Here is a 14182-nt window from a genome sequence, read left to right as displayed (position 1 = left end):
GTGGCAGCTACATTCAAATGTAAGGTGTGCACAGAGGGAGCTGCAGATGGAGTAAATGTTGAGTTGGATCTTGGAGACGGCGTGAAGCTGTAAGGTCTGAAAACATTTTGCTACCTCGGAGACATGCTGAATGGAGAAGGTGGATCAGACTCGGCAACGGTTGCTGGAGTGAGATGTGCATGGAAGAAGTTTCGGGAACTGAGTGGCGTGCTGATGAGGAGGGGAGTGTCATTGAAGCTGAAGGAAAAGGTGTATGCTGCATGTGTGAGAAGTGTTATGATTTATGGGAGCGAGACATGGGTCATGAATGTAGAGCAGCAACGAAGGCTGGAAAGGGTGGAAATGCGAATGGTTCGGTGGATGTGCGGAGTATCGTTGAGAGAGAGGAAGACAAATGATGAATTGCGAAAGATGATGGGAATAGAGCCTGTGATTGATGCTGTGAAAAGGAACAGGTTGAGATGGTTTGGTCATGTGTTGAGGAAGGATGAAAGTGACTGGTTGAGAAGAGTGATGGAAATGAATGTAGAAGGAAGTCGAGGACGGGGAAGACCGAGAAAGACTTGGCTAAAGTTGTTGGAAGAAGAAATGCGGGCAAGGGGGTTAACAAGGAGAGATACAGAAAATAGGGCAAAATGGAGAAGATTGTCATGGGGACCGCAAGGCTAACTCCCGCTCTAGCAGGGAAAAATGGCCTTAAAATGCATGTTGTTGTGTTGCAGTGTCTTTTGGGTGAGCAGGGTATTTTGGGGCTTTTGTGTCTTCAGGGTGTTTTGTTTCCTCTGGGTATTTAAGGGTATTTGGGTCTTCGGGGTCTTTCGGTTCTTTGGGGTATTTTTGGCCTTGTGTCTTTTGGTGAAAAAAAAAAAAGTGAAAAAAAAATCAAAGAAAAAGCAATACAGTGAAGGAAAGAAACTTTATGAGTGCAGGGTGTATGTTCACTTTATTAGCGGTGTGTATGTGGTTCACTTTTCTATTTTTCTTGTTCGCATTATTTCTCTCTTGTTTTGGCTTGTCGTTACACCGTATCCCTGCGCATCGTAAGAGGCGACTAAGGGTTGGCGCCAGGAAGGGCATCCGGCCATAAAAACATTGCCTCAAACAGGGAACCATGATTGTCATGGGGCCCGCAAGGCTAACCCCCGCTCTAGCGGGGAAAAATGGCCTTAAAACGATCATTCATTCATTCATTCATTCAGTGTCTTTTGGGTCTTCAAGGTCTTTTGGGTCTTTGGTGTCTTCAGGGGCTTTTGCGTCTTAAGGGTGTTTTGGTTCCTCTGGGTCTGTAAGGGTATTTGGATATTTTTGTGTGTTCGGGGTGTTTTGGGTCTTTCGGGTCTTCGGGGGGTTTTGGGTTGTTTGGGTCTTTGGTGTCTTCAAGGGCTTTTGGGTCTTTAAGGGTATTTGGGTCTTTGGTGTCTTCAAGGGCTTTTGGGTCTTTGGGGTGTTTTGGGTCTTCGGGGTGTTTTGGGTCTTTGGGGTGTTTTGGGTCTTTGGGGTGTTTTGGGTCTTTGGGGTGTTTTGGGTCTTCGGGGTGTTTTGGGTCTTCGGGGTGTTTTGGGTCTTCGGGGTGTTTTGGGTCTTCGGGGTGTTTTGGGTCTTCGGGGTGTTTTGGGTCTTCGGGGTGTTTTGGGCCTTCGGGGTGTTTTGGGCCTTCGGGGTGTTTTGGGTCTTCGGGGTGTTTTGGGTCTTCGGGGTGTTTTGGGTCTTCGGGGTGTTTTGGGTCTTCGGGGTGTTTTGGATTTTCGGGGTGTTTTGGGTCTTCGGGGTGTTTTGGGTCTTCGGGGTGTTTTGGGTCTTCGGGGTGTTTTGGGTCTTCGGGCGTTTTGGGTCTTCGGGGCGTTTTGGGTCTTCGGGGCGTTTTGGGTCTTTTGTGTGTTTTGGGTCTTTTGTGTGTGTTGGGTCTTCGGGGTGTTTTGTGTCTTCGGGGTGTTTTGGGTCTTCGGGGTGTTTTGGGTCTTCGGGGTGTTTTGGGTCTTCGGGGTGTTTTGGGTCTTCGGGGTGTTTTGGGTCTTTGGGGTGTTTTGGTTCTTTTGTGTGTTTTGGGTCTTTTGTGTGTGTTGGGTCTTCGGGGTGTTTTGTGTCTTCGGGGTGTTTTGGGTCTTCGGGGTGTTTTGGGTCTTCGGGGTGTTTTGGGTCTTCGGGGTGTTTTGGGTCTTCGGGGTGTTTTGGGTCTTCGGGGTGTTTTGGGTCTTTGGGGTGTTTTGGGTCTTCGGGGCGTTTTGGGTCTTCGGGGCGTTTTGGGTCTTCGGGGCGTTTTGGGTCTTCGGGGCGTTTTGGGTCTTCGGGGCTGTTGTGGAAAACCAATCAGGTCCACACAACTTTAGTCCAACTGGTGGTTTAATTCCATTTAGATCATGACATCATCCTGTAATGCAGGAAATGCAATAAGCATAAGAAGTGGCATCACATGGGACCATTCATCTATCTATAATTCCAGTAATCTCTGTCTGTCTGTCTGTACGTCTGTACGTTTGTCTGTGACCGCTGTTTCTCGACAACCACGGGTCCGATATACTTTTAACTTGCCAGGTATATTGCTGGGGACCCGAGGATGTGCCTTTTCAAGGTTTCATATTAATCGGACAATTACTTACCGAGCTATGTCCAAAAAACGATTCAACCAATCAGAGAGCAGCGAACGATCGCGTGTGCCGAACGTGGCGGGCACACTCTGCCTCGGATGGCACATTTGAGAGCGTATTCATTTATTTCACGTTTGCAAACTATGTTGGCGTTAAACTATGTTTTACAACTAATAAAAACGAATTTGCGATTCATTCGCTTTCCTGCGCGTTTGTGTACGCGATGGCGATTTCTTTACCAAACTCCGGAAGCCGTTCGCTTTGGACCGAACCATTGCATGTAAATAGAGGGGGGGGATTGTCACCACTCGCAAGCCGTTCGCTTTGGACCAAACCATTTCATGTAAATAGAGGGGGGGGATATAATTTTAGATATATATATATAGTACGGGCATGCCCTAGTAACATTCAATGCAAGCAAGCTTGATATTCTATGCTGGCGTACCGTTAGTGAGTCTACCAGATGTAACGTGTCACAGGAGAAGTCTCGGAGCACCGTCCGCAGCAGCAGGTCTTATAGTCGCGCCCCTAGCGGTGTCGACGAGCAGCGAGCATCACCCCGGGTTCAGTACGAATACGATTTCACTGCATTCTCCATCCCCCCCCCCCCCCCCCCCCCCCCGTTAGAATTATACGGTAGAGCGAGCGTCAGCACAAACAGGGTGCGGAACAGGGTATCAGTCGACCCAACCGTATCGGGCCGGGCGGCGAATTTCTCTGCCAGCACGTGTCCGAAATTCCCCGGGTACGGCATCACGTATCCCAGTGTCCCCGGCGTCGGAGGCGCCACCAGGGTCGGGTGATGAAGGGGGTAACGCCAAGTCGTCGGGCCCTGGTAGACTCGGTGAGGGGAGGGTCGGTAGACTTTCGGCGATGGGAGCGTCGGGAGAGTCCATAGTCTCATAGATGGGTTCGATCGGTTCGTCCGATTCCCTACTCGGGTCGGCGACCCCGCATGGGGCAAGATGACGTACGGAGACGGTAGTCTCACGGCCATCAGCCATCATCACACGAGCATGCTCAGGATTAGCCTGGAGAATCTGCACTTTGTCCACTAGGGGGTCGTACTTGCTCGCGTGAACCGCCCGTTTAAGGTAGGCCGGCCCGGGCCCAGCGAGCCAACTGGGCAAAGACCGTATACACCCCGTGCTCCTGGGGTGGTGGAAAAGTCGCTCATGCGGAGTTTGGTTGGTTGCCGTACACAGGAGAGCCCTGATCGAGTTCAACGCCGCAGGTAGCGACCAAGCCCATTTATCGAGGCCCCGGCCGAGGGTCCGGAGGTTGAGCATGATGGCCCTCCAGATAATCCCGTTGAAGCGTTCGATCTGCCCATTGGCCTGGGGTCTGTATGGCATGGTGTAACTAGAAGCAATGTTATTTTGGAGCAGATAGCCGCGCACCTCCTGAGACAAGAAGACCGCACCCCGGTCGGTATGGACATAGGCCGGGTACCCGAACATTGAGAACAAGTTCTGTAAGCATCGCATCACCGTGGCAGCAGTCATGTCCACGCACGTATAAGCAAAGGGGAATCGCGAGTACTCATCGACGATAGTGAGCAGATAGCGAGAGCTGCTCGACACCGGCAATGGGCCCTTGAAATCCATCGCCAAGCGTTCCCACGGCCTCGTAGCCTTAACCAGAGTCCCCATGGGTGGGTTATAGAAACGTGGTTTGATTTCCGCGCATATAGCGCAGTCGCGACAGATACGGCGGATATCGTCAATCGAGTATGGGAGATTGCCACGCCGCACAAAATGAGCGAAACGCGTTACGCCCGGATGGCCCGCAGTGGCATGCAGCACACGTAGGCCCTCCAAAGAGGTGATACCCGCGCATGTAGCCGGTCGCGATAAGGCATCGGCGGCCCGGTTATCCTTCCCCGGGCGGTATTTGATGGTGTAACAGAAGTCGGCGAGTTCGATACGCCAGCGAGTGATTTTCTCATTCTTAATGCGCTGGGCGTGTAAGGTGTCGTACATGAACGCAACGCTTTGCTGGTCCGTGATGATTTGGAAGCACCGCCCGAGTAAGTACGGGCGCCATCGCCGAATAGACTCGACGATCGCATACGCTTCCTTTTCGACGGACGAGTGTCTCCGCTCAGCGGTGGTAAGAGTCCGTGAAAAGAAAGCCACCGGACGCCCTCCTTGGGAGAGGGTCGCCGCGATGGCCTGATCCGAGGCATCTCTTTCGAGGACGAAAGATCCGCTCTCGTCGATTGTCGCCACGGCGGCACGGGCGATGTCAGCCTTAAGGCCTTCAAAGGCTGCCAATGCGGCCGGACTCAGTGGGAAGGTGTCGCAGGCCACGAGGGGGCGAAGTTTCGCGGAGAAATTTTGTGCCCATTTGGAGTAATGGGCGAATAGCCCGAGGTCGCGCTTCAGGGACGCCCGATCACAGGGAGGGGCCATGTCGAGCAAAGGTCGCAGACGCTCCTTATCTGGAGCGACAGAGCCATGGGTCATGGTGTACCCCAGAAGATCTATCTTGCGTAGGGAGTATTGGCACTTATCCTCGTTCATAGTTAAGTGATACCTCTGCGCGACCTCAAGGAAGCGCTTCAGATTAGCATCATGGTGCCCTTGGTCATATCCACAAACCGTAAGATTGTCTAGGTAGACGAAAACATCGGTTAAGTGCTCCCTCGCAATGAGGTCATCCATGGCCCTCTGGAAACAAGTGACCCCGTTCGTTACCCCAAAAGGCAATCGAGTAAATTGGTACAACCGCTGCCCCGACTCAAAAGCGGTATAGATACGATCCGCCCTAGACATAGGGATCTGATGGTACGCACTACGGAGATCGAGAGTGCTATAGACCGAATACTGGGACACCTGTTGCACCAGCGCGTCCATCCCCGGAAGGGGGTAGGCATCCAGCTGTGTAAAGCGGTTAATCGTTTGGGAATAGTCGATTACCATGCGTCTGCGGTGGGCCTCGCTTCGCACCACAAAGACCTGGGCTCGCCACGGCGACCTGCTAGGTTCTATGATACCATCTTTCAAGAGCTGAGCCGTTTCGTCCGCAATGAATTGCATGTCTGCGCGAGAATAGCGCCGTTATTTTACCGCGACAGGGGTACAGTCGGAGGTTAGATTGGGGAACAGCGAAAGCGGCTGGATGTCCATTTGCACTAGGGCGCACACCGCAAGCGCGTCCGCCCCCACAACAAGCGTGTCAGGCCCACCAAACTCCATCACCAGACGTCCATGCAGCTTAAGAAAATCGTGTCCTAACAGAATATCAGCACATAAAGCAGGTAAAACCATAAGGTGCACATCAGGAAAAACCCGTCCCTTTAGCACGAGTTTCAATCGGCATTCCCCCTTCGTGCTGAGTCGAAGCCCTGCCGGAGCTCCGGGGCTTGAGCCAGGCCGGACGAGCCTGCTGGGAGTGGGACTGAACCCCCCGAATGGGTCGGACGAGCCTCGCGGGTGGATCCTATGCCAGCAGCAGTTTTGCGGTCGTGGCCGGAGTATTCTTTGTCCATGGGGAATCCATTAATGCCATCAGAGGGCTTTCCCATGCATTCCGGTGTTTCGCGATTCAAAATCTGACAATTTTGATGGGAAAAGGCCTCCGTAGTATTTGAAAACGCCTTTTGACACTTTTGGCAGAAAAAGGCCTCCGTAGTATTCAAAATCGCCTTTTCCGGAGTGAGGGCCACCGTTAGCTCATGACCAACACGAGTAGAACGTACCGTTGGGGCTTGGCGAGGCTCCAAAGCCCCTTGCGTGGCCTGGAGTCTGGTCAAGGACGCGTACTTCGTGCCCGATTGAGGATGAGACTGTGGTGGCTGTCCGGTGACGCCCGCCAAGGTCGTCTGAGCGCCCAGGGGCCCGCAGAGAGGGGCCCTGCCCTTCGAAGCCGGGTAAGGCGCCGGGTTTCGGGCTCGGCTCGTAGGCTCCGCAATGAGCCCATTCAAGGTCGCACGCGGCCGCGAGCCGCGTGCGGTTTTCCTGCACACTTTCGCGTAATGTCCCTTTTGTGAGCACAAATGACATATTGCGTCCCGAGCCGGACACACGGACCGGGAATGACGTGGCCCCCCACAGAAAAAGCAGGCGGCCCCGCGTAAGGCCTTGGGTCTGGCCGTAGCGGCAGCCGTCAGGACTGGGTCTTCCTCCGGAGCATCCCGGAGTTCCGCGAGCAGGGTCCGCGTCCTCGGCGGTAGCACTCTCCGGCCGTGCGTGTAGCGTAGTTCCCGCCAAGAGGCGCGTGCGATCATAGGTGTTCGATTGCATCCGCGCTTCGGTGTATACTTTCCCTTGCTCAAGAGCCGTAGCGAAGGTCAGGCCGGTCTTCTCCAGGAGCTTGAGCCTTAGTTCCTGGGAGGAGACCCCTGCAATATAGGCGTCTAAAAGAAGATCATCCTGAGACTGCGCGGGAGTCCGTGGCTCCCTGATGCTGTCCAGCAAGAGCTGCCGGAGCTCCTGGGCGTAGTGGTCCATCGGCTCGTTGGGTTGCTGACGTCGCGTTAGCAGCAAATATCGTGCATACACCGGGCTCTTTTCCTTTATGTACAGCCGTTTGAGCTCCGCGATCGAGAGGTCGTACGTCGCGAATTGAGCGATGGAATTGTACACCTTGTAGTCGATTTTTGAATGAAGCGTTGCTAGCTTCGCGGCAGCCGTCGGCTCGGTCTCAGGCTCCTCGAAATGATGCTCCAACGTTCTGAGCCAGTGCTTCAGTTGCAATCCACCATCCGGGGCTTGCGGGTCGGCGCAGAATATGGTAACCGCCAGCGTCTTGTTGCCCGCCGCCATGTCGGTAGACTAAATGGAATTAAGTGTTGTGGAAAACCAATCAGGTCCACACAACTTTAGTCCAACTGGTGGTTTAATTCCATTTATATCATGACATCATCCTGTAATGCAGGAAATGCAATAAGCATAAGAAGTGGCATCACATGGGACCATTCATAACATTCAATGCAAGCAAGCTTGATATTCTATGCTGGCGTACCGTTAGCGAGTCTACCAGATGTAACGTGTCACAGGAGAAGTCTCGGAGCACCGTCCGCAGCAGCAGGTCTTATAGTCGCGCCCCTAGCGGTGTCAACGAGCAGCGAGCATCATCCCGGGTTCAGTATGAATACGATTTCACTATAGGGGCGTTTTGGGTCTTCGGGGCGTTTTGGGTCTTCGGGGCGTTTTGGGTCTTCGGGGCGTTTTGGGTCTTCGGGGCGTTTTGGGTCTTCGGGGCGTTTTGGGTCTTTTGTGTGTTTTGGGTCTTTTGTGTGTTTTGGGTCTTTTGTGTGTGTTGGGTCTTCGGGGTGTTTTTGGTCTTCGGGGTGTTTTTGGTCTTTGGGGTGTTTTTGGTCTTTGGGGTGTTTTGGGTCTTCGGGGAAGTGTGGAGTTCCACCTGTGATTCCACCTGTTGATGCCGGTCCGTTTTATGGAATGATGATGTGTTTACATGTACTCCTGTCATGTGTATTGCTGCATGTACTACAATTTGTTGCTCAACAAATTGATTTGAGTGCTTTGATGAATATTAAACTATTTCCTGAACCTAGTGCTCCTGGCTGATATAATTAATTGGTTTTGCTTTGAATTTTATCCATAAGTGTCGAAATATATCAAATAAATGTGTGCTTGCTTTTTAGGAGAACGAAGAGGCAACCCGGATGCTGACGACACAGCAGAGGAGTTTGGAGCGGGACAAGTGGGAAGTTCTACGTCGGGCACAGGATGCCACGGAACGATCGCTGTCTCTGCGTGCCCAGGTTGATCACAAGGAAGGTCGCATCAAGGAGCTGGAGGCAGAGTTGGCCATGGTGAGTCAGGTCCAGACTTGATGGCAATATGTTTGACTTTAGTTCTCGAGAGCTTGATGGTTGACTTGAATTCCAGGTGATTATTTTAATTGTGAGTTTGTTGTGTGTTATGGATTCGTCACTTCTGCTTATGTTTTTATTATATACTTGTAGGATTTTTAGTTTCAGCTAATATTGTTGTTAAGATTTTTGTGTGAAAGAGATGACTAGTAAAAGGTAAAAATAAATGTTTGTGAAGGAAAAAGAGAACACGGCAAAGAGACCGGAAGAAGAGAGATCGATAGGGGCAGAGAGAGGAGGAGAGAGCTGTGAATCACGTCGAGGCTGCTAGCGGACTTGTTTTTATATATTGGTCGCGAATGAGTTGAGGTTTCCCATGAAAGGGATTGCGCAACATCGTCATATATTGCGAATGCAATTAAACCTGCGTCTTAGGTTTTATCACCAAGTGTGAGTCATTGTTGGAGAAATCAAGCGCCTCCATTACGGGCCGATACACCATTTTGTCCTCGAAGAAGAAGAGGCTGTCCACTTGGTGCATCTTGTTTTGCCGTTGGGATTTCCATATCGACCTCATCGTGTTGATTGCCGTTGGTTTACCTATCGGCTCAATTCCCATATCGACCTCTCACCTCTTAATACAATTACTTGTTTTGTTCTACAATTGCATTGGTGTGGTTTTACCATGGTTTATTAGAAAACGCAAAATAACAAATCTTTCTGCCATGTTCCCGCTCCAGACTCGGAGGTGCACCGTAACCGGGGTTTGGGGAGGTAACACATAAGATGTGCAACCAAAATAATATTGATTGGTTTATTTTATTTTTTTAAACAATGATTTAGGCTCCTGGGAGAAGCTAAATACCAAAGAAAATAGCAGGCTTACAAACTAGCATAAGGTATCTGGTGACGTGTGGGGGGCAGAGGGGTCGAATTATGGACATACACAAAGAAAAAAAGGAGGAATAACAAAATGAGTAACAATGGCCTGGCGAGGAACGGAATGGGAAAGAATCATATGTTGAAGATTATGTCCATGGATGCACACTTTTTAGGGATGCACAGCGTGTTTGAAAGACTGAAGTAAGGCCAATGCAACGGACACAGGAAGAGGCACACTCTCATCATGATCCCCTTCAAATTGACCTCCTCTTGCTGCATCAGGAACTCTCTCATCTCGACTTTCTGCACCACTCTCCATATTGTCTTTTCGCAGGTGCGAAGCCAAATTGAGAGAGTCTTTTCTGACTCATTCGTCTGATTTATCTCAATTGATCTAGCCTGGCTCTAATTTGGTACAATTTATTATTACGGGTTATTACTATGGAGGTGTGTCTTAATTGATATAATTGTATATTTAATATCTCTCTGTAGGTTGACTTTCAGAAATGTTTCATTCCACTGTCATTATGATCAAATTAAGTTTAATTATCCATTACCACAGACCAATGGCCCACTAAATATTTGCAGGTGCCTTCTGCTCGTATGCTTCATTTTCACCCCTGTCATATACAGAATACCTCCAATTTGCATATTTTGAATAAATAAAATAAACTGCACAAAACCAAAATGAGAGAACGATGTAAGCCTGTGATTGTTGTTTACATTATTGAACATAACTCTGAGTCAAGACTGCCCCACTCCCAGAACACGATGTATGACTCATTATTCAGACTAGTCTGCATTGGTATTATTATCGCTGACTGATATAGGCCTTCTCATGTACCATTCTAGTGATAAAATATTCTCAATCCCATGGCATCCAAGATTCATCATATGAACATGCGTCATTTTGGAGAGCTCACAGATGCTCATCAATTTGTGAATTGTAATTAACCAATAGTACCTTAAAGTTTGGTGGTATTTCATCATATGAAGTGGATTTCAAAAACCTTGTTGCTCCTGTAAATCTGGGGTCAAAATTGATGTTCATGATGTGATTTTCCCAACCAGACATCCAAAACCAAACCACTTGTAAAATTTGGGTGCCTGATGCTAAAATTAGGTGCCATGTTAATGTCGAGTCCTGGACTTTGACTCGAGTCGGACTTGAGTCACAAATTTTGTGACTTGCGACGACTTCAAACGAAGCCTTGAAGACTTGAGATTTGAGCTTGTAGACTTGTTGACAATGGCGATGAATAAATGAACACTATATCAAAATAAATATATCTCGAAATGTGATGTGTTTGTGAAGCCCGGTGTTGGCTTAGCTGTTAGGGTGCTGGCTTAGGATCCTGGGTTTGAATCCCGGTCGATCGCTGAATTAACGCCAGAGGGGTTGACTCAGCCTGTCATCCTTCCGAGGTCGGCAAATTGAGTACCAGCTCACTGGTAATTCCCTGTGTGTCGCAAGAGGCGACTAACAGGGTTGGCGGCAGGAAGGGCATCCGGCCATAAAACATTGCTTCAAAAAGGGGACCACGGTGCCCAAAAAAGGCCAACCCCTGCTCTGCAGGGAAAATGGCCTCTAAAAGGTGGTTGTTTCTTCTAAATGTGATGTGTTTGTGACTAATTTCCATTCGATGTATGGTAGGATGTGATTATATTTATAAAGAAAGACCACCGAAGTCGCACACCAAAGGGAGCATGAGCTCGGTAAATAGATTCGGTCCGAGCTGAGAATAGGTATTAGTTGTGCAGCATTCAAAGTGTCGCTGAACTCCGAACCTCCAATCGTACATACATGTGTCTTGTGGAGTAAAAGGAGGTAAATTACCAAGAAAAGCAAGAAAAAGGATTTTTCATTACATGGATTCTACATCCTTGGATTGACAACCAGGCATGTATGCCATTCGACATACGTATCGAGTTATTGCTACTGTTCGGTTCAGATCAGACCCATTTAACTTCTTCCTTGGTTTTTTTTTTTTTTTTTTTTTTTTTAGGTTGCGTTTTTTATGGTTTGTAATATAACTAAAATAAACAAACAAACACACACGCAATGGTTTGAGCTTTGAATGGGTGTTCACACCATTGCACCGTCAAGACTGAGCGTCACTGCGTAGCTTGTTGCTGCTCTCTGCGCATGCCTGCTTCAATTCGTTATCTGCAGCATGGCGTAGATTCCGAGGATGATCTTATTTGCTTAATTTTGATCTATTTGCTTAATTTTGATCTTATTCCGTCCGAGGGTGACCACCGAGTCTGGTCAATGTGTTTGAACTAAAGCAATGAAACTGTCATTTTTATTTTTTCCATGTCATTTATTTTACAGAGTACACATGCCCAAAAAATCATGAAACTCATAAACAACCAGCTCATGACTTGTGTGAACCTTTTGTACTATAGGCTTACACGTAACCAAGGTCTATGATGTATTACGTTATGACGTGACACTTTTTTTTTTTTTGTATACAGACTTTCTTCCGGATATACAGACTTTTTGTATGCAGATTTTTTGACACTTTTGTCCACAGACTTTTTGTCGAGGCTCGTGTAAAATCTAAAACTTAACTTGAGACGACCTCAAGGACTTGAGACTTGACTTGAGACGTGCCCTCAAAGACTTGAGATATGCGCTCAAAGACTTGAGACTTGCCTCCAAAGACTTGAGACTTGCCTCCAAAGACTTGAGACTTGCCCTCAAAGACTTGAGACGTGTCCTCAAAAACTTGAGACGTGTCCTCAAATACTTGAGACGTGTCCTCAAATACTTGAGACGTGTCCTCAAATACTTGAGACGTGTCCTCAAATACTTGAGACGTGTCCTCAAATGCTTGAGACGTGTCCTCAAATACTTGAGACGTGTCCTCAAATACTTGAGACGTGTCCTCAAATACTTGAGACGTGTCCTCAAATACTTGAGACGTGTCCTCAAATACTTGAGACGTGTCCTCAAATACTTGAGACGTGTCCTCAAATACTTGAGACGTGTCCTCAGATACTTGAGACGTGTCCTCAGATACTTGAGACGTGTCCTCAGATACTTGAGACGTGTCCTCAGATACTTGAGACGTGTCCTCAGATACTTGAGACGTGTCCTCAGATACTTGAGACGTGTCCTCAGATACTTGAGACGTGTCCTCAGATACTTGAGACGTGTCCTCAGATACTTGAGACGTGTCCTCAGATACTTGAGACGTGTCCTCAGATACTTGAGACGTGTCCTCAAATACTTGAGACGTGTCCTCATATACTTGAGACTTGCCCTAAACGACTTGAGACTTGACTTGAGACTTGGCACAGGTGACTTGTTGACATCTCTCTGCCTGTCAACAATTCTAACTTGAAATTGTTGTTGGTTATGAATGATTGTATTGATGAGGCTCATGGGCTTGCATCAAACAAAATCCCTTCCATATTACAACACCTATCTCAACACTGTTCACTTTTGTCTCGCAGCTGTCGGCACACGTTTTGAAAGCCAGTGCAATCAACAGCAGATGCGTTTTGGCATCTCACACCTGATGCTCACATTTCTAAACCTCCACAATCATGCATAACACAAGATTGTCGACCTGCCATTCTGGCACACTGCTGCAGGCTTTGGGCCATTCTTGTTTTAATTGGTTTGCTTCCACCCTTCCAGCTCCACTCCTTTTTAACACCACGTAGTTGGCGAGCCATTCAAATGCAAAACACGTCTTTTCTCAGCGGCTGCTTGCACGTGAATTATAGCTGGAGGAAGTTGAGAGGATGTTAAACAAAACAACTTTTTCTTTTATTTATTTTCTTCCCTGTTGAATGCATTGTTGGTTGTTGCTAAGGTACTGTTTAAATTGCATACAGCGTGAACTTGAGGATAGGATTTTTTTTTCAACAATAGCGATGAAAAAAAACGACATATTTCATGGAACAGCCACCAGTAGTAATGAAAGGTAGTTGCCGCATTTTTTTTGACAGGAGAAAGAAATGCTGCTGAGTAATAAGTATGCTCCCATCCCTATGTTTGTTATGATCCCAAAACAAGTTATTTATGCTTCAGAAGCTGCGGGTAGTCAGCCAAGCAGAGGCCCCCAAAATAGTTTGATGGCTTTGTTCACAGTGATTACGCACACATACTTTGCCAGGCGCAGACTGTGGAACAGATCATGAACTCCTTGTGGCAAAGTTACAAGTCAAATTGAGAAAGGTGAAAAAAAAACCAAAAGCTCCGACCAGATATGACCATGAAAACCTACCGAAACAATATACAACGAGAATGGCACTCGGTAGAGCGCACATCTCCACCAGGATTAACAGTTTATGATTTGTATCCTATTGATAGGCCGGATCTGGATTCGGACCTGAGCCAAAATCGAACCGGCTTGTTTTTGTCACCTAACCAACTCATCCACCAAGTTTAGTCCGAACTCGTCCATAACCTTTTAAAGTATTACGTGATATCGCTTTTCGCCCGATCTCTCAATGGTGAAGAAATACTTGTAATTTTAAATAATTCTCGTATCCGAATCCATATTCAGATCTTCACCAAAATCTAATCGGTTCTTCCTTGTCACACACATAATCTGTCCACTAAGTTTCGTCTGAATCCGTCCATAACTTTTTTAAACATCCTGGTATATATCGATTTTAGCCCGAGCACTCGAAAACAACAACAGGCATTTTAAGGCCATTTTCCCTGCAAGAGAGGGGGTTAGCCTTGCGGTCCCCATGACAATCTTCTCCATTTTGCCCTATTTTCTGCATCTCCCCTTGTTAACCCCCTTGCCCGCATTTCTTCTTCGACCATCTTTAGCCAAGTCTTTCTCGGTCTTCCCCGTCCTCAACTTCCTTCTACATTCATTTCCATCACTCTTCTCAACCAGTCACTTTCGTCCTTCCTCAACACGTGACCAAACCATCTCAAACTGTTTCTCTTCACAGCATCAAT

The 14182-nt window shown here is 48.1% G+C and overlaps 1 protein-coding gene across 3 annotated transcripts in view; it reads left to right on the top strand.

The window, feature by feature from the left end:
* LOC137430376 (kazrin) overlaps window positions 1-14182 on the top strand; it is a 124943-nt gene that overhangs the window by 20927 nt on the left and 89834 nt on the right. For all 3 annotated transcript variants that reach the window (XM_078780589.1, XM_078780590.1, XM_078780588.1), the window contains exon 4: window positions 8197-8367. In XM_078780589.1, coding sequence (XP_078636715.1) covers window positions 8197-8367 — 171 coding nt within the window. The remainder of the gene's footprint in view (window positions 1-8196; window positions 8368-14182) is intronic.

This window comes from Myxine glutinosa, chromosome 6, assembly GCF_964187855.1.
Source record: "Myxine glutinosa chromosome 6, kmMyxGlut1.1, whole genome shotgun sequence".
Lineage (NCBI taxonomy): Eukaryota > Metazoa > Chordata > Myxini > Myxiniformes > Myxinidae > Myxine > Myxine glutinosa.
The sequence above is the reverse complement of the archived record's forward strand: the minus strand, read 5'-3'. Positions and strand labels throughout refer to the sequence as shown.